The sequence below is a fragment of the Pipra filicauda genome, unplaced genomic scaffold (genome assembly GCF_003945595.2).
Source record: "Pipra filicauda isolate LSUMZ 115617 unplaced genomic scaffold, ASM394559v2 scaffold759_size107998_pilon, whole genome shotgun sequence".
In the NCBI taxonomy this organism is placed as follows: Eukaryota; Metazoa; Chordata; class Aves; order Passeriformes; family Pipridae; genus Pipra; species Pipra filicauda.
This window is the reverse complement of record NW_024104930.1, coordinates 40,464-58,337: the sequence shown is the minus strand read 5'-3', so window position 1 is coordinate 58,337 and position 17,874 is coordinate 40,464. Positions and strand designations below refer to the sequence as shown.

At 57.1% G+C, this 17,874-nt stretch overlaps 1 protein-coding gene across 1 annotated transcript; it reads right to left on the bottom strand.

Moving 5' to 3' along the window:
• Positions 1-344: 344 nt before the first annotated feature.
• Positions 345-6,531, bottom strand: LOC114000846 (endothelin receptor type B-like). The gene is made up of 7 exons (XM_027745488.2): positions 6,028-6,531; positions 4,985-5,097; positions 4,393-4,597; positions 3,228-3,377; positions 2,376-2,509; positions 1,723-1,831; positions 345-828 (listed from the first exon to the last, which is right to left on the bottom strand). Exons 1-7 carry the CDS (start codon positions 6,514-6,516, stop codon positions 679-681), a joined length of 1,350 nt encoding a protein of 449 aa, XP_027601289.1. The 5' UTR covers positions 6,517-6,531; the 3' UTR covers positions 345-678.
• Between the last annotated feature and the right edge of the window lie 11,343 nt (positions 6,532-17,874).

Below are 17,874 nucleotides of genomic sequence, written 5' to 3'. Positions count from 1 at the left end.
AGTGACACCCGGGGACTCCTGGTCCCCAAACCCTGCGGTCACACGCGGTCACCTGCGTGTGCCACTCACCCCCCTCCCCGGCTCAGGAGTCTGGGGCAGGATTCCCAGGAAAAGGGGAAGAGAAGGGGGCTTTCAGGGCTCCCTGGGGCAGGTTGGTGACACAGTGAGGCCGAGTGACTGTCCCCACCACAAGCAGGAGGAGGGTTCCCACCACTGGTGCTCTGCCAGCCATCCCTGGATCTCATCCCGACTCCAGGCCCAGCAACCAAAGCTCATTTTTTTGGCTCTTTCAGTGGTCCTCTCCCTCCCCTCCTCATCCCACATCCATCTCCAAGCGACCACATCCCAACTTTCCTTCCCTTTTCCACGCACGTCTCCCCCCCCAGCCCCGCGTTCCACCCCCAGACAGATGGCCAGAAGTGCCTTGGTTTTCCTGCAAGGAAATGAACAATCCCGTAAGGATGTGAATGCCCTTCCCCCTCCCTCAGGGTGGGGGGCAGAGCCCGGGCCCAGAGCTGGGCCGGGGGGGCCATGGAGTGCTGCAGCTCCTGCCAGGTGGGTTACAACGTGAAGGCAAAGATGATTCGGGCCCAGCCAGGGAGGAGCCACGGGAGAGGAGCAGAGGGGTCCTGCTGTCCTGGCCCTGTGCCTTGTCCTTGACCCCGGGGGGACGGGCATTTAGGAGGAGCTGTACTTGTTACTCAGGCGGGAGCTGCTCCGGTCCAGCCCCAGCTCCTGCCCCGTGGCTTTCCACTTCCCAACTGATCCCTTCTCGTCCGTGGGGGTGATGCTCAGGGCAGGCCTCTGGCACCAGCAGCACAGGCAGGACTGTGAGGAGACAAGAGGAGGGAGGGAGAGGTCACGAGTGTGGGATACAGGGGAAAAGAGGAGGGAATGTTCTGGTACTGGGGCTGGCAGGTCACCCTGTGCAGTGCCAGGCTGGGAAGTGCAGCCTGCACTCCTGAGCCTTGCTGTCCTGCAGGTCTGCTGGGAGCAGGATTTCCAGGATAGGGCCGGTGTGGATGGGAAATGAAAATCCCAAAATCGTGGGCACTTTTTACAGTTGTGTTTTCTTGTCCTTAAGGGACAGAACACACAGGCTCAGCTCTTCCTTTTGCCACAGCAGCAGGGCTCCCATCCCATCCCATCCTATCCTGTCCCACCCCATCCTGTCCTATCCTATCCCATCCTATCCTATCCCATCCCATCCTATCCATCCCGTTCTATCTCATCCCATCCTATCATGTCCCATCTCATCCAGCCCATTCTATCCCATTCCTGTCCCATCTCATCCCATCCTATCCTGTCCCATCCCATTCCATCCCATTCATCCCATCCCATCCCATTCCATATCATTCATCCCATCCCATCCCATCCCATTCATCCCATCCCATCCCATCCCCTTCCTTTCCCAGGGCTCCACTGCTCCTGACAATGATATCCAAATAACTCGGACTCAAAGTTTGGGGCAGCCCCACTCCCCAACCTAGTGGTTTGTGGGGATACTCCTGCTCCAGAAGGACAGGGAATTTTTGTCCTAGATCCTGCTCTGGCAAAAGCCTCCCCATAGCAGGGCACCAAGCTCAAGTGTACTTGGAGCTGGGAAGAGAGGTACCTAGCAGGGGGAAAATTTGAGATGAGGAATAAGCTCAGCTTGTGTCCCTGGGACTGAAATCTGGGATCAGTCAGCACAGCCCGGAGCTCTGGAGGGGTCACTCCTACCTGGAAGCAGTTCTTGAATTTCCTGCTGACAAAGTAGAGAGCCACGGGGTTGATGCAGGAGTTGAGGGAGGCCATGTTGATCCCAAAATAATCCATCACCAGGAGGAAGCTGAGGGGAGAGAAGAGCGTTGGAAGCTCATGGAGAACTGAGATTCCAAACCGCCCGGCCTGGGATCGTGTCCCCGCGGAGGGTCGGGGACTGAGAACGGAGAGCTGAGCACAAAACAGTCCTTGCCAAAGAAAAAACACTTTTTCTCGCAAGGAGCATTTCCTGAGGGAGCCAAAAGCACGAGCTCTGCTTTCCCCTGGTGACACCATGTCCCCAAACTCCAGCACAGCCGCATCTGGCCCAAACTGGCGCTTGGCTTGTGGGGGAAAGGAGAAGGAAGGTGGGCACCCACCACATGGGCACAGCCCTGCTGGGAATGTTTCCCTGCCCTGGAGACTCCCTTAACCCACAGACTGACAGAGATATTTCACAATTTAACTTAACCCCTCCTCGTGGTGCCCCAGCCCCTCTCTGTGCCCATCCAAGGACGGCGATGCCGTCTGGAAAAGGAGTCGTCGGAACCGGGGTTTGGGAGGCAGCTCCACCAGCCTGTGCCGGTGCCACCGGGGCTGCCAGCTGGGTGCCCACCTGCTGGGGCTCCTACCTGAGCAGTTCACATCTGTTGGGGTCCGTCTGGTCGTAGATGGTCTTCTTGAGGATGCGGCTGAGGTGGAGGGGCAGCCAGCAGAGCGCGAAGATCACCACCAGGCAGAACACGGTCTTGGCCACCTCCCGGCGCTGCCAAGACAAGGGGGTGGGGGGGGACAAGGTGATCACTGGGGAGCAGGTGGAGCAAAGCAGGTCCCAAATCACAGAATCATGGGATACTTAGGGTCGGATGGGGCTTTAAAGATCATCCAGTTCCAACCCCCCTGCCATGGGCAGGGACACCTCGCGCTAGACCGGGTTGCTCCTGAAGTCCTGCACCACGAGATCCAGGCTGCAGAAGTGGGCAGGGCACCAGCAGCTCGGTGTGGACCAGACCCCTTCACGCCCCTTCCCACTGTCACTCCTGGTGGCTCTGCTGTGGTGATGTTCCCAGGGACACGGGGATCTCCTCCAGCCTCCCCTCACACGGTGCTAGCGCGACAACCAGCTGGGCTCCCCCAGGGAATCATTCCCAAAGGGAGCAGTGAACTCCCCTTTTCCCTGCACCTCTTGTCTGGGATTTGGCACGTCCAGCATTTGGTCCAGTTTGGTGTGGGCTCAGCAGTGCCAGAGATAAAGGACCACAAGGAACTGAGAATGAAGCTGGTCCGTGGCCAGGGGGTGGTTGGGGTTGTCCCTGAGGCTGGAGATCACAGAGCTTAAGGCCCTTCTCCCTTAATCCTTGCACTGATCCAAGGTCTGCTGGGAGGCTTTGTCAGCTCCCACCTGTCCCTCACAGTCCCCCCCTTCGACAGCTCTCCCTCCTCTTTGGGAAGCAGCAGAATTCCCGCGTTCCCGGGTCCTTTACCCGCTTCATGTGGTCATTCAGGGCGATTCTCATGCCATTCCTCTTGCTCAGCATCTCACAGGACATGAGGGTGTAGAAGATGCCAGTGCACACCAAGGGCAGGCAGAAATAGAAGCCGAAAAGCCACCAGTCCTTCACGTCCCGGTAGAACTGTGTGGGAAAGGGAGAGTCACTGGAAACTGGAGAACGGGAAGGGTGAGGAACTGGGGCACGGACTGGCCCTGACTCCCACTCTGCCTGTCCAGGCACTTGGGATGTGTGGAAGTGTCCCAGCTCCTGCCCTAAGCACGTGGGGGATTGTTTGCCCCTAAGGCTGGTGCACGGGCTGGACCTAAAGGCGTAAAGACTGGTTTATATGGAATTACAGAATCACTGAATCGTGGAATCACTAAGGTTGGAAAAGACCTCCCAGACCATCAAGTCCAACTTTTCCCTGAATACCACCACGTCCACTTGGAGGAGCTTGTTTGCTGGGCATGGTGGGTTGAGTAAGGGTCTTCCTTCCCTTGCTCCCCCGACCCTGAGTTAAAGGTTACCTGTGCAAACTGGTTGTGGGGACCCTCTTTGGCCTGCTGGGACAGCGTTGGAGGCCCTGAAGCTTCCTGAGATGTGCCAGGACCCGCTGTGGGTGATGAAGCAGATACAGCTCCCTGTTCTCTGGCCCCACATCACTGCCTGTGCTTTGCCTGGCACTGCTCTCCCTGCTTCCCCCGAGGCCAGGAGCCACCTCCAGAGGCATCTACTAATCAAGGAGCTGACACTCTTCTAATGGAGTGGTTAATTGTACTGTGCATTCTCATGGTTTCACCCCTCAGAGGTGGCTGGGGAACCATCAGCTCCTCGGATTGCCTCATGAACTGGGGGAATTATTGCCCCCGACTCCTGTTTGATAAAACTAAAAGCTTCTTCCTGGCCCTTCCTGGCTGAGAGGATGTGTTTTGGCTTGAAAGAAGGAGCTTTGGGTGCTTCCTGTTGGCACCTGTGGCTCTCAGTCAGACTGTCCCCAGGGGTATTTGGGCAGTTTTCCATCATTGCAGAGGTGAGACAGGTCTGCAACTCTCGTTCTGGCCCCAGGATTCTACTGCCTCTTGCCTCAGAGAACCCAAGATACCCGTCAGAGCTCTCCCTGCTGGTCTGCGTGTGCCCGGGCGGGACGAGCACGTACCATCATGAAGCGGGATTTCTGCTCCGAGGCCAACATGCACACCCACAGGTGCTGCTCCCAGTAGCTGAGCTCCACCATGTCGAAGGCGATGGCCTCGGGCACTGCCAGCACGATGGCCACTGCCCAGATCAGCACCACCTCCACCGCCTTCCACATGGGGATCCCTATCCCCTGGATCCGGCTCCAGGACGCCACGGCTCGGTACCTGCCCGGGGTGGGAGTGAGACAAGCAGCTGTCAGGAAGGGGGTGGGAAGGTGCAGGTTGGGGTTGTCCCCAAAGGCCCTTCCCCTCACACCTTCCTCCCCCGCCCCTGAGCCTTCTTTAGTGGAATGGGAAGCAGGGGGTCAAGGGGGCCTGTCCTTGACCAGTGTCCACTTGTCACCCTTCCCCACCACCACACCTGCTGTTCCAGCACGTTCTTCCCTAACCTCTTCCAGCAGGATACAACTCAGTTCCTGCTGGATTTCAACCCCAGGTGACAGCAGCCTGTCCCCATCTTGGAATTGTGCTGGGACCAAGGCTTTTGGTGACGGCGAAGGGACACAGACACGGGCCAGGCTGGGCAGGGCAGGTGTGGAGGAGGTTTCCTACCTGTCGATGCTGAGGGCACAAAGGCTCAGGACCGTGATGCCCACGGAGGCTTTCTGGATGAAGGGAACCAGCTTGCACACCTGCACTCCGAAGGGCCAGTCCTTTGCCAGGAGCTGGGGAAGAACCACAGGTTATCAGGCTGCTTTGGGAACGCTGGTCCAGCTTCCCAAAACAGCAGGTGGGTGCCCCCAGGGTGTGAGAAGCCCCCAGGGTGTGAGAAGCCCCCAGGGTGTGAGAAGCCCACAGGGGGTGAGAAGCCCACAGGGGGTGAGAAGCCCCCAGGGGGTGAGAAGCCCACAGAGAGCAGCACTCTGAGGTTCAGAGCTGTGTGAGGGTCCTGGGAACCTTTGGTTTCCCTGAGGACTCCCAGTCAGATGAGTGGACACGTGGATGAAGGATGGTCCAGACACTAAGTTCTGACTCCGGTCCCTGTGTGGCTGTGAGTGGATTTGAGTCCTAAACACCACAATGGGCTTCTTGGGGTTGTTTTCAAAGGGGAAAATGGGTGTTGTGCTTTGAAACAGCCCAAATCCAGCTCGGACAGCTTAAGCCATGTGTCCTGAGCCTTCCCCATGCTCTGACCCTCAACCACACTTCCATTCCTGACAGAACCCATGTACTGTGACCCCGTGCTCAGCTGGGACAAGCAGAGGGGACCAGTGGGGACAAGGTGCCCTGGAGGCAGGAGAAACCTGGGCCACTCACTCATGAGGGTGAGAATGAGCCTGAATTCACAACCCTTATACCCCATGACACCTGGAGCTCATCCTGAGGTCACCCCCACTCAGAGCCAACCCCCTCTTCAAGCTCTGCCATTCGACCTCAGCAGCAAAACAAACCATGGAATCACAGAATGTTTTCAGAGGGACCTTAAAGCCCATCCAGTGCCACCCCCTGCCATGGGCAGGGACACCTCCCACTAGCCCAGGTTGCTCCAAGCCCCGTCCAACCTGGCCTTGGGCACTTCCAGGGGTGGGGCAGGCACAGGTTCTCCCAGAGGTCCTGCCCAGAGCAGCCCCAGCCCGGCCCTGCCCTCAGCCCACCTTGTAGACGTTGATGGGCAGCGCGATGAGGATGTAGAGCAGGTCCCCCAGGGCCAGGCTGGCGATGAGCACGTTGGGCCCGTTCCTCATGCACTTGTTCTTGTAGATGATCCTCAGGAGGGTGGAGTTGCCGATGATGCCCACGACGAAGATGGTGCAGGACACGATGGTGTTGATGTACTTGAAGACGTGCCGGATGTCCGCGGGCTTCACGCACACGGGCAGCAGCGGCGGCTCCGAGCTGCTGCTCCCGGGGAGGCTCCCCGAGAGGTTGGACCCCTGGGCGTCCTGGAAGAGGCTGGGCTGCACCAGGCTGTAGGCCTGCTCCTGGCTGAGCACCCCCGAGGGCACGGCGCTCTCCTGGAGAGCCCGGGGGGTCTGGCTGCGAGCGCCGGAGAAGAGCAACGTCAGGAAAACGGCCAGAGCAGCGGGAGCTGGGGGGGTGGCTGTGGAGCACCAAAGAGTGGAGCTGCTGGCAGGAGTCCTCATAGTGCTCGTGGGATGGTCTTGGTTGGATCTGCAGGTGGAGGAAGGGACCAGGGAGAGAACTTCGTTAGCGGAGGAAGGAGAAAGGTGGTTCAGTGAAAGGGAACTTGGTCCATTCAGCTGGAGGAGACTGAGGGAGACCACTGGGGTCTGCAGCTCTCCCTGAGGGGCAGCAAAGGGGCAGCTCCAACCTCTGCTCTGTGAGCAGGGACAGGACCCAGGAATGGCTGGAGCTGGGACAGGACAGGCTCAGGTTGGATCTCAGCAAAAGGTTCTTCCCCCAGAGGCTGGTTGGGCACTGCCCAGGCTCCCCAGGGCAGTGGGCACAGCCCCAAGGCTGCCAGAGCTCCAGGAGGGTTTGGACAATGCTCTGAGGGACAGGGGGGGATGGTTGGGGTGTCTGTGCAGGGCCAGGGGTTGGGCTGGATGGTCCTGGTGGGTCTCTGCAAACTCAGAATGTTCTATTTTATTATTCTATCCTCTTGTATTCTATGAATTTCTGGATAAATCCACCATCACAGAGGACAGAAACAATGCCAGATGGGATCCCACCAGGTCAGAGCAGCTGCCCCTGAGGGTGGGAGGTTGTGCTGCTAAAATTAAACAGGCCAGTCCAGAAAAACAAGCTGAAAGGAGAACAAACAACCCCTTGTGTCTCTGACGTGGCATTTTGGTGACTGAGGGTCCTTCCTTGGCTCAATGGGTGTGTGGGACCAGCGACTGCACCTCTGGCACTTGGCATTGCTGCTCACATGGCCAAGCCCAATTTCCTTTAATGTCCACCCCACTCCTTTATAATCATGGAATTACTGAGATTGGAAAAGCTCTCCCAGATCATCAAGTCCAACCTTTGACTGACCCCCACCTCGTCCCCCAGCCCTGAGCACTGAGTGCCACGTCCTTGGGCACCTCCAGGAGTGAGGACTCCACCACCTCCCTGGGCAGCCCCTTCCAGTGCCTGACCACCCTTTTCGGGAAGAAACTCCTCCTGATGTCCAACCTGACCCTCCCTTGGCACTGTTTGGGGCCATTTCCCCTCATCCCATCCCTTGTTCCCTGGGAGCAGAGCCCGACCCCCCCCCAGCTCCCCCCTCCTGTCATGGAGTTGCAAAGTTTAGTTTTTGAGTGGTTTAGTTCCCAACTGAAGTTGCAGTTTTGGGACCTCTGTGGACACCTTCACATCTGGGCAGTTCTGCAGTCCCATCTCAGGGTCCACAGGACCAGCAGAACTTTTCCAGTTCATTCCATGGGGAAACTGGAGCTGCACCAACCCCCCCATGCCCCGCAGATCCCACGGGCTGTCCTGTGCCCAGGGAAAAGACCCAGCACAGTCCTGCTGGGAAAACACCACGGGGTTTTTTTCCAGAAATGCCATTTTGATCCCTGACATCCCATTCCAATTGATGGGCAGCAGCACAGCCCCTCCTTCCCCATCCTCATCTCCCTAAATTCAACTCCTTCCTCTCCAAACCCCCTGTGCCTGTCCAGCTCCATCCTCAGGGATATAAAGCTCCCTGTGCCCTCACAGTCCTGGCTGCTGAGCACAGTAAAAGGCCTCTCAAGCTCTCCAAGGCTGGAGAACTAATAAATATCCCTGGAATGGTTCAGCTTTGTGCATCTCTGATGGCACTTCCAGGCAGGACAAGCCAAGCTGCTGCTCCACAAGCACAAAGCTCAGGGGGGTGGTGGCACCGTCCTGGAGCGATGTGAGTTTGAGGAAGGGGCTTCTGGATGATCCAGATCTGGAATTGAGCCCAGAGAGGGAATGGGAGAGGGCAGCAAAGCACCAGTCTGTGCCCCAGACAGGGACAGATCTGGGGGCTCCTGGCTGGAGGGTTGAGGAACATGTTTGAGGAACTGTGAAACTTTCCAGCTCTGGAAACTTTCCAGCCCTCTCGGAAGGGAGGAAAAATTGCTGTGCCTGGACTAAGAACAGGAGCCTTTTGGGATTCCCTGGGATCAGGGAGCCTGCCTGTGATTAGAGATGGGACTCAGGCTCTGCTCTGACTCCTCCAGGCAGAGTTGGGATCTCAGCCCAAACCCTGGGATCTGCTCCCCAAGACTCTCCAGCCGAGGCACTCCAGGGTTGTCCAGGACCCTGGGGATCCCAGGACAGACAATGAAGTGTGGTGGGAACACTGCTCCCACTCTGGGAAGACATGGCCAGGCCAAGCAAGAGTCCCCCCAGGTACAACCACAGCTCCTGCAGACACTCCTGTGCACCCCCCCTGTGTCAGGGGCTCAGGCTTTGTGGGAATGCCTGGGCACCCAGTTCTGTTGGGAAAGGGGGAAAGAAAGGGAGAGAATGGATAAACAACCCAAAGGAGCACAAACCTGGGCACAAACCCCTGCTCTGACCTGTCCCAGGGACTTCAGCCTGTACCTTGTTGAAGTTCTCAGCCCCCTGCCCCAGCTCCCCAGGGGACAGGTGTCCCACGGGGGGGGGGGTGTGTCCTGACCTCTCCACCCCACTATTCCCACAGGATTGCAGCTCACAGGAGAGGGCAGACCCAGCTCAGAATTCCTGCCAGAGATCCCTGAGGGTTTGGGCAGCAGCTTTGGATGGCACGGACAAGTATCTGGAGGAAGTTGGTGGCTCCTGGAGCCAGCACTGGCGCCAGAGAATCCCTGGAAGTCGTTCCTTCTGCCCCCCACAGACGCTTTTATCTGCCCACCCCAAGCCCAGAGCCTGGTGTGGCTGCTCAGCCCCGGGGGCTGAGAAGAGCTCATGTGAGTGAGGATCACAGGACTCGGCTCTCTGGGTCCTGCCCAGCTGCAAAACACCGGAGAAAAAAAGCCCTTTCCTGCCATCTTGCCTTAAAATCAGTCAAACCTTTCACTAAATCCAAATTTTAGTCAAAGACAAGCATTGTTTCCTCCTGTCCAACAGCCCGTTTGCTCCTTGCCCTCCACGCTGCCTCAACCCCTTCTTGGAAGCACCAACCCCTTCTCAGTTTTGGGGGGAAATGAGGCTCAGGAGCATCAAGAAACTTGTTCAGCGTCTGGCAGATGTCAGACCAAATCCAGCACTGCTTGACCCAAAATCCTCTGAGCTTTGCTCATGTTGCTGATCATTTGGGGAGGTGACTCGGTGCCCAGAGGGACCACCCATCCCACCTGCCTGGCTTCCCTTAGGGAATTGCTGCCATCCCTTTGCTTGGGAAACTTCACTCTGTGCTGAGCCCAAACCACAGCTGGACCCACTGGAGTCTTGACATGGGCATCAGGGAGTGATTCCCAGAGGGAAAACGAGACTGAAAACCGTCACCATAACCCTGCAAAACCTGGTGCTGCCTGAAAGGTGCCTTGTGTGGGCTGGAGGGGCTTGGGAGCCGGGAATTCCATGGGAGCCAGGAATGCCGCTGCATCCTCATCTCCAGCCGGTCCCTCTGCCTTCAGGAGCAGCTCCTGACAGTTCTGCAGTCCCATCTCAGGGTCCACAGGACCAGCAGAACTTTTCCAGTTCATTCCGTGGGGAAACTGGAGCTGCACCAACACCCCCGTCCCCAGCAGATCCCAAGGGCTGTCCTGTGCCCGGGGAAAAGACCCGGCACAGTCCTGCTGGGAAAACACCACGGGGGCCAGACTCACCACCCCAAACACCAAACAGACTTTTCCTGGGGATAAATGTCTCTTGCAGCAACATTTCCATGTGCGGGGGAAAGGCGGGAGAGAGGCGAGTGGTAACTCCCCATTCCCGGCTGCTCCCTGCCCCGAACCCGACCTGGGCCAGGGACAGGAGAAGTTTCTCCCGGAGCTGTGCTGGATTTCTCCTCGCTCCCCCTCTCCCTGCCCAGCTCCTGGACCTTGTCCAGCCACCGTGGCCCCTTCAACGCCTCCCCCGGAGGGGGCTGCTCAGGGAGGGGGACCCGAAAAACGCGCAAAAACTCCCCCCGAAGCGAGAAATCCCTTCTGTCGGCAAAGCAGAGCACGGGGCAGCAAAGCCTCGCGGGGGAATTAAATTACCTTCTTGCGCGACGGTGGGTTTTGGATGCTCCCGGGAGCAGCTCCTGCCCCTCTCACGGCTCCTTCCCCCTGCGCGGGGCTCTGGGCATGTCCTGGGAGCAGCGCAGCGCTTTAGATCCCGCGGATGGGGTTTTTTTGGGGGCGGCGGGGTTGGTGCTCAGGGGATGTTCGTCCCCTCCCGTGACTCGCCGAGTCTCCCCGCCCTGGGTGGTTTTATAGAAACCCGCGGGGCTCCCCCGAGCGCTGCCCCTGCGACCAATGGGTGGAGGGTGGGATGGGAAGAGAGGAGGGAAAAGCGGGAGAAACGCTCCGGGAAGGAGCGACAACAACAAACAAATAAAGCTGGAGCGGGAGGGCGAGAGCTGGGGGGAGGCAGGGCTGGGCTTGAGGGAAGGGACCTGCAGCCCCCCCACGAGCTTTTTTGGGGAAAAAAAAGGCATCAAAGCCTCTCTTCCCAGGGTGTGCAAAACCAGCTGCCGCACCTGGAAAGGTTCAGGAGCAAGGAGTGTGCCGGGAGCAAGGCAGGGAGACCTGAGGGGCCCTTCCAGCAGAGAGGACGGAGCAGAAAAGTCTTTGCCGAAGTGCTGGGGAAGGACAAGCCTCCCTGAGCCTGGTCTGGGGGAAACAGGTCCAGGTGGAGCAGCTCCAGGTGAAGCAGCTCCAGGGGAAGCAGCTCCAGGGGAAGCAGCTCCAGGGGAAGCAGGTCCAGGTGAAGCAGCTCCAGGTGGAGCAGGCTGGGAACAGGTTTCCATGCTCCCATCCACAAGAGGTTGCCCCAGTGTCTTTTGCCACCCCAGCTCTGGTTTTATTCTCCTGTGGTTTCTGAGCATCCTGAGCTGCCTGGAGAGCAGGCTCTGGCTGCTCAAGGGTCAGGGTGGGACACACTCCAGGGCCATGGGGTCACACCAGCCCCCCATGAGCCCCGTGTCCAGTCCAGCCTCTGATCCTGACCCAAAGAGCCTCCCCCCTGCTCTCCACCTGCCTGGGAACAGGAGATCACAAGCAAAGCTTCCAGAAGGCTCCTGCTGCCTTTCTCCAGACCACGGGAATCTGTAGGGAATTTGTCCAACCCCCGTGGACCAAACCTCTCCTTGTCTGCTGGGAGAGGGAAGTTTCATTCCCTGCCTGGATGTGGCCCTGGCCCAGGAATGGGGGTTTATTTGGGGGTGGCAGCAAAAAAGGTCAAATCACAGGGCCATGGATGGCAATATGACCCTCTGGAAACATGGTTTCCTTCCACCTGAGATGCCTTCACTCTGGGAAGGAGTCTGAACCTCTCCTTTCTGTCTTTATTTTGGGACAAAAAGGGCAAAGATTTGCTCCATCCCTTGGAAGTGTCCAAGGCCAGGTTGGATGGGGCTTGGAGCAACCTGGGCTAGTGGGAGGTGTCCCTGCCCATGGTGGGGAGGGGAATGAGATGAGCTTTAAGGTCCCTTCCAACCCAAACCATCCCGTATTTCTCTGATTCTCTGACCTTTGCTACTTCTGGAACAACAACTGCAGAAGTTCATGATAAAACACTGGTATATTTATACTTACAGCCCTTTTTCTGTGCAGATCCAGACACAGGGATGGATTAAATGCCCTCTCACCTCAAGATTTGGCCAAAAATACCAAAGAGACTTGGGCCAGCCTGGCTTTTCTCAGTGCTAAGGGTTTGTAAACAGGGTAGAGATAATTTATGTCAGTTGTTTGGGAACTTTCTTCCTTCTTTGTGTGCAAGCAAATGATCTGTGTCTCTCCACCGAATCATTTCCACGACTCCTTGAAGGTCTGATGAATTAGAGCTGTGGATAACCCAGGGAAAATCAGGTCTTTATTCCCCCATCCCCTCGTTGGTCGGAGCCGACTCTCGGCTCAGAAGAGCGGAGAACAAAACCTCCCTCAGGCTCTTGTCCCTTCATCCCAAGCTGGAAAGCCCATCTGAGGGATCTGCTGCCCTCCCATCTCTCTGAGGCTTCTCAAGGCTCGGCCAAGCCTGTTCTGTAGCTGGAGATGTGGCAGCACAGGGACAGACGTGCCCCCAACACCTCCTTGGTCCCACCAGCTCAGGTGGCAGAAGCAACACAAGGTGCTGAGGGAGCTGCTTTCCTTGCTCTGATTTTAAAGCTGAGTATTTTATTTGGGACTGTTACATTATGCTTTTTTTTTTTGGAGGAGAAAACTGCTCTTGGGCTCTGCTTGAGGGTCACGTTTCTCACTTCCTTGCTGGCACTGCCCTGTAAGGATTAGACTTGGATACTTCTCTTTCTTTTCTCCAGCTTCACTGTCCCTTGCCCATCTCATCCTGGTGTGAGAGCTCTGAGGAAGGACACACAGGGTAAAGCCAGGTTTAGTGGATACAGCCCAGCTCTGGCCTTGTCTGGGGGCAGTCAGCTCCAAAAAAAACCCTGTTTTGGTCAGTGCTGCTCACAGACATCTCCCCCTTGCAAGCTTGTGTCCCAGAGCTGCCTCTGGCCCTCAGCTGAAGCACTTCTGCACCTTGGTGGGTGCCTGTGCCACTGAGGCTGGACTTTTAGTCTGGGTCAGCAAAGTTCATTGCCACTGGGGGCTTTGAAGGGCACCAGGAGGTGCCCTCTGCTCACCCCCACCCCCAGCAGGTCAGCAAAGAGCCCCCTCAAACAGCTCAGCCCCCAGGGCAGAGGCCACGGCGTGTCCATCCCCCCCTGTAACCCTTTGGCCTCTGAGGGGGGGCGGTGGTGCAGCTTTTCCTTGGCTCTCTTCCCAAACCAGAGGAGCCCAGGGCAGCCCTGACCCCGTGGGGAGGGGTCCCAGAGCCCTATTCCGGGACAGTCACGTCTCTGCACGTGCCAGGGGCATGAATGGCCCTCTGTGTTCTGCTGGGGACAAAGGAGGGCTCCAGCCCCCTCGGAGACCCCCAGGACAACACTGACCTTGCCCAGCCAGAGTGTCCTTGGCACACATTTGGACTCAAGGCTGATGTTGAGTCACTCAAACTATGGGAAGGGAGAAGCTGCTTCTGAAACAAGTCACAGTCCAATCCAGCAGCAGCCAAGCAACAGCTCCATGGGATCCCTTTTGTCCTTCCATTTTAGAGAGGACATGTCAAATATAAGGAATTTGGCTTTCTGCTGAACACAGGAGGTGGCCTGGCCAGGCTGGATGGTGCTGGGCAATCCCTGAGGAGCCACAGCTCAGGAAAACACCAGCTCCTCACTGACAGGAGTGAGAGGGCCACTGATATATTGGGTTTCTCTGGATTGATTTGCTGCCTGGAGCTCAGATTTGGGTTGGAAATCAGGCATCCTCTCAAATCCTGGGGAGAGCACTGGATGAAATCCTCCCAGTGACCATCATCCATCCCTCAGTGCCTCCTGCTGAGGCTTCAGTCCTGCCTGGAGAGCAGACAGGTCTGTGTTGAAATGAACCCCCACAGCACTGTCACACCCCAAGGGAGAGCAGGTGGCTTTTGCTTTTAGCTTTGGGAAGGATGAACTCTCAAAATTTGCCTCTGCAGCTGAAATTCCGTGGCTTCACTTTGTTTTCTATGCAGGAAGTGTGGAGAAAAATCACATCTCCCCACTGAGTGTAGCTGTCTGAGAACCTGATTCAGCTCCTGGATTTGTCCAGTGCTCATCCTCTCACATCCCTTTGTTCCTCTCAGCATGGAGAGGTTGGGAGCTGCCCATCCCTGGAAGTGTTCAAGGCTGGGTTGGACGGGGCTTGGAGCAACCTGGGATGGTGGAAGGTGTCCCTGCCCATGGCAGGGGGTTGCATGAGGTGAGCTTTGAGTTCCCTTCCCAACCCAAACCATTCCATGGGGCTGTTTGTGCACTCTGGGACTGTCTTTGACCAATAAGTCTTTAGGTCCAGCATTCCCACTTTGAGCTACTCGTAGGAAGGAGATCTCCACAGCTCTGAGCTGATGGAATTTGTTCCTGGCCCTTGATCTTCAGCTCTTCTGCTCATTAAAGCTGCAAGCCCAAAATGAAGCCTGATTTGTGGCACAGCAAGAACCCTGGAGAGCCCAGCAGGTCCCTGGGGTCTGGAGGGAGGCACAGCTCGGGGTGTCCAGCTGTGGGAACATGTGGATGGCTTTCAAGTCAAAGCCACTGGAACAGCAGCCCTTAAAGGACTGGCTAAGGAAAAGAACTGGGGCTTCAAGCCCCAGTCCCTGGGTTGAACCTGCAGATAAATAAATGTGGAACTGCCCCACGAAGAGCCAGCTGTGCTCTGATGTGTGGTCATGTGAGAGGAATCAGATTGGTCACAGAGCAGAGAAACATCTGGAAGAAGCATTTGGGAGGTTCACCTTCCACCCCCCAACAGCTGGGCACGTGCACCCTCCCTCACCCTGTGGGAGCAGCTGTGTGTCCTGGGATGTGCCTGAGATGTGCCTGGGAGGTGTCCTGGGATGTGTCCTGGGATGTGTCCTGGGATGTGTCCTGGGAGGTGTCCTGGGATGTGTCCTGGGATGTGCCTGGGATGTGTCCTGGGATGTGCCTGAGATGTGCCTGGGAGGTGTCCTGGGATGTGTCCTGGGATGTGCCTGGGAGGTGTCCTGGGATGTGCCTGGGATGTGTCCTGGGATGTGCCTGGGATGTGTCCTGGGATGTGCCCTAAGATATATCCAGAGATGTGCCTGAGATGTGTCCTGGGATGTGCCCCAAGATATATCCAGGGATTTGCCCTGGGATGTGTCCAGGGATGTGTCCAGGGATGTGCCTGAGATGTATTCAGGGATGTGCCTGGGATGTGTCCTGGGATGTGTCCTGAGACGTGTCCTGGGATGTGCCCTGAGATGTGCCTGAGTTGTGTCCAGGGATGTATCCAGGGATGTGTCCAGGGATGTGCCTGAGATGTGCCTGGGATGTGCCTGAGATGTGTCCTGGGATGTGCCTGAGATGTATTCAGGGATGTGCCTGGGATGTGTCCTGGGATGTGTCCTGAGACGTGTCCTGGGATGTGCCCTGAGATGTGCCTGAATTGTGTCCAGGGATGTATCCAGGGATGTGTCCAGGGATGTATCCAGGGATGTATCCAGGGATGTGCCTGAGATGTGCCTGGGATGTGCCTGAGATGTGTCCTGGGATGTGCCTGAGATGTATCCAGGGATGTGCCTGAGATGTGTCCAGGGATGTGCCCTGAGATGTGTCCTGGGATGTGCCCTGAGATGTGCCTGAGTTGTGTCCAGGGATGTATCCAGGGATGTGCCTGAGATGTATCCAGGGATGTGTCCTGGGATGTGCCTGAGATGTGCCTGGGATGTGCCCTAAGATATATCCAGAGATGTGCCTGAGATGTGTCCTGGGATGTGCCCCAAGATATATCTAGGGATTTGCCCTGGGATGTGTCCAGGGATGTGTCCAGGGATGTGCCTGAGATGTATCCAGGGATGTGTCCTGGGATGTGCCTGAGATGTGCCTGGGATGTGCCTGAGATGTATCCAGGGATGTGCCTGAGATGTATCCAGGATGTGCCTGAGATGTATCCAGGGATGTGCCTGAGATGTATCCAGGGATGTGCCTGAGATGTATCCAGGGATGTGCCCAGGCTGGGCTGGAGGTGCCTGGAGGCCCCCCAGCTCCATTAAGAGCCCATCAGTGTTCATGGCCCTGAGCAGCCTCCCCTGAGGCCCCCCCAGCCCTGGAGCCCTGTCCCAGCTCAGGAGCAGTCCCAGCCTCCAGAGTTTGGCCACGAGGATGGTGCAGGGTCTGGAGGGCACTTGGTTTGTTCATCTTGGAGAAGAGGAGACTGAGGGGAGAGACCTCACTGGGGTCCTCAACATCCTCACGAGGGGCAGCAAAGGGGCAGCTCCAGCCTCTGCTCTGTGAGCAGGGACAGGACCCAGGAATGGCTGGAGTTGTGCCAGGGCAGGCTCAGGTTGGATTTTAGGGAAAGGTTCTTCCCCCAGAGGGTGGTTGGGCACTGCCCAGGCTCCCCAGGGCAGTGGGCACGGCCCCAAGGCTGCCAGAGCTCCAGGAGGGTTTGGACAATGCTCTGAGGGACAGGGGGGATTGTTGGGGTGTCTGTGCAGGGCCAGGGGTTGGGCTGGATGGTCCTGGTGGGTCCCTGCAAACTCAGGAGATTCTGTGATTCCATGAGTTTGTGTTATCCCAAAAGCAGGCAGTGGGCTTGGAAACACGTGCAGCAAAGCAGGGATGTCTGGGAGGAGAGAATATTCATGGAGGCATCACACACAGTGCCTCTCCCCTGGGACCTGAATCAGAACTCCAGGAACACTCAGAGCCAGTCCCTCAGGAATTCAAACAGGTAAAACATTAGGGAGAAGAGACTGCTGGGGACCTGCAGGGCCAAACCCTTTGGGAATTTGCTTTTCTGGGCTCATCAGCTGCCAAATCCTCCTGCTTTTGGGAGGGCTGTTGTTATCTGACTGAAGTGCCTGGTGTATTTTTATGCAGGGATCCTCTGGGAAGGCTTGGGTTTAGTTCTGGGGCTCTGGGAACGCTGACTTTGAACGCTCAGGAACTGCCTCCCAGCCTGGCGCCTTCCCTGGCACCATTTAAATTAAATAAATAGATAATTGTGCCTGCATTTTTGCTGCCAGCATTCCCTTCGCCCTGCCTCTTTCGCAGGAGAGGTCTGGAGTCCTGGAGAACAGCTCTGGCATCTTTCCAGGGGTGCTTTTCTGCAGCAAATGTTTTCATTCATGTCAAACTCTCTGATGCTGCTGATCTCTGAACTTTGTCTCATCCTTTACCCTCTCCAGGCCGACATCCCTCAGTTTTAACCCCTGGAGCAACCACCCAGCACAGCAACGAAGAGTAAAGAGAGCAAAAGGTGGTGGCAAGACCTATCCTGCCTCCTGCTCCTCTCCTATGGAGATGCTGAGCCTGCAGGCTCAGAGATGCTCTTTGGATGAGTCAGGGGAAATGTCCCGCTGGCTTGGGAAAACTTTGAAGCAGTGGGATGAAAACCCCCATATCCCCCATATTGCTGTCCCTGATCCCCACCCTGACCTGCACCAGTCCAAGAGGAATTCCAGCTAACATTCCTTGGATCCCACACTACAAACCTCCAGCAGTTCCAGGCTGGATCCCACCAAAATGCTGCCGTTCTCTCCCGTAAAGAGCTGGAAAACAGTGATTATTTCAGGAGCTGTGTCTGCCCTTGTGCCTTTGGAGCCAAATCCCCTCCCTCCAGCCGGGGTGGGTGAGTGGAGGAACAGGCACACGGGACTCTCCCTGCCAGGGAGGAGGGGATATCTTGGAAAAAGGAAGGGAGCCAGATCCCTGCTGTTCCCACGAGCCCGCGCTGACCCCGCACTTGAAGTCCTTTTGCTCAGAACTTTCTTATCAGCCGGGACCAACTGGAGTCAAGTCGTTCCGAGGGTGACGGGGCATTTGCAGCCCCGACTTCTGAGGCCCAAGGAGCCCCCTGGGAGCAGCCCCAGGCCCAGGGGACACTGCCCAG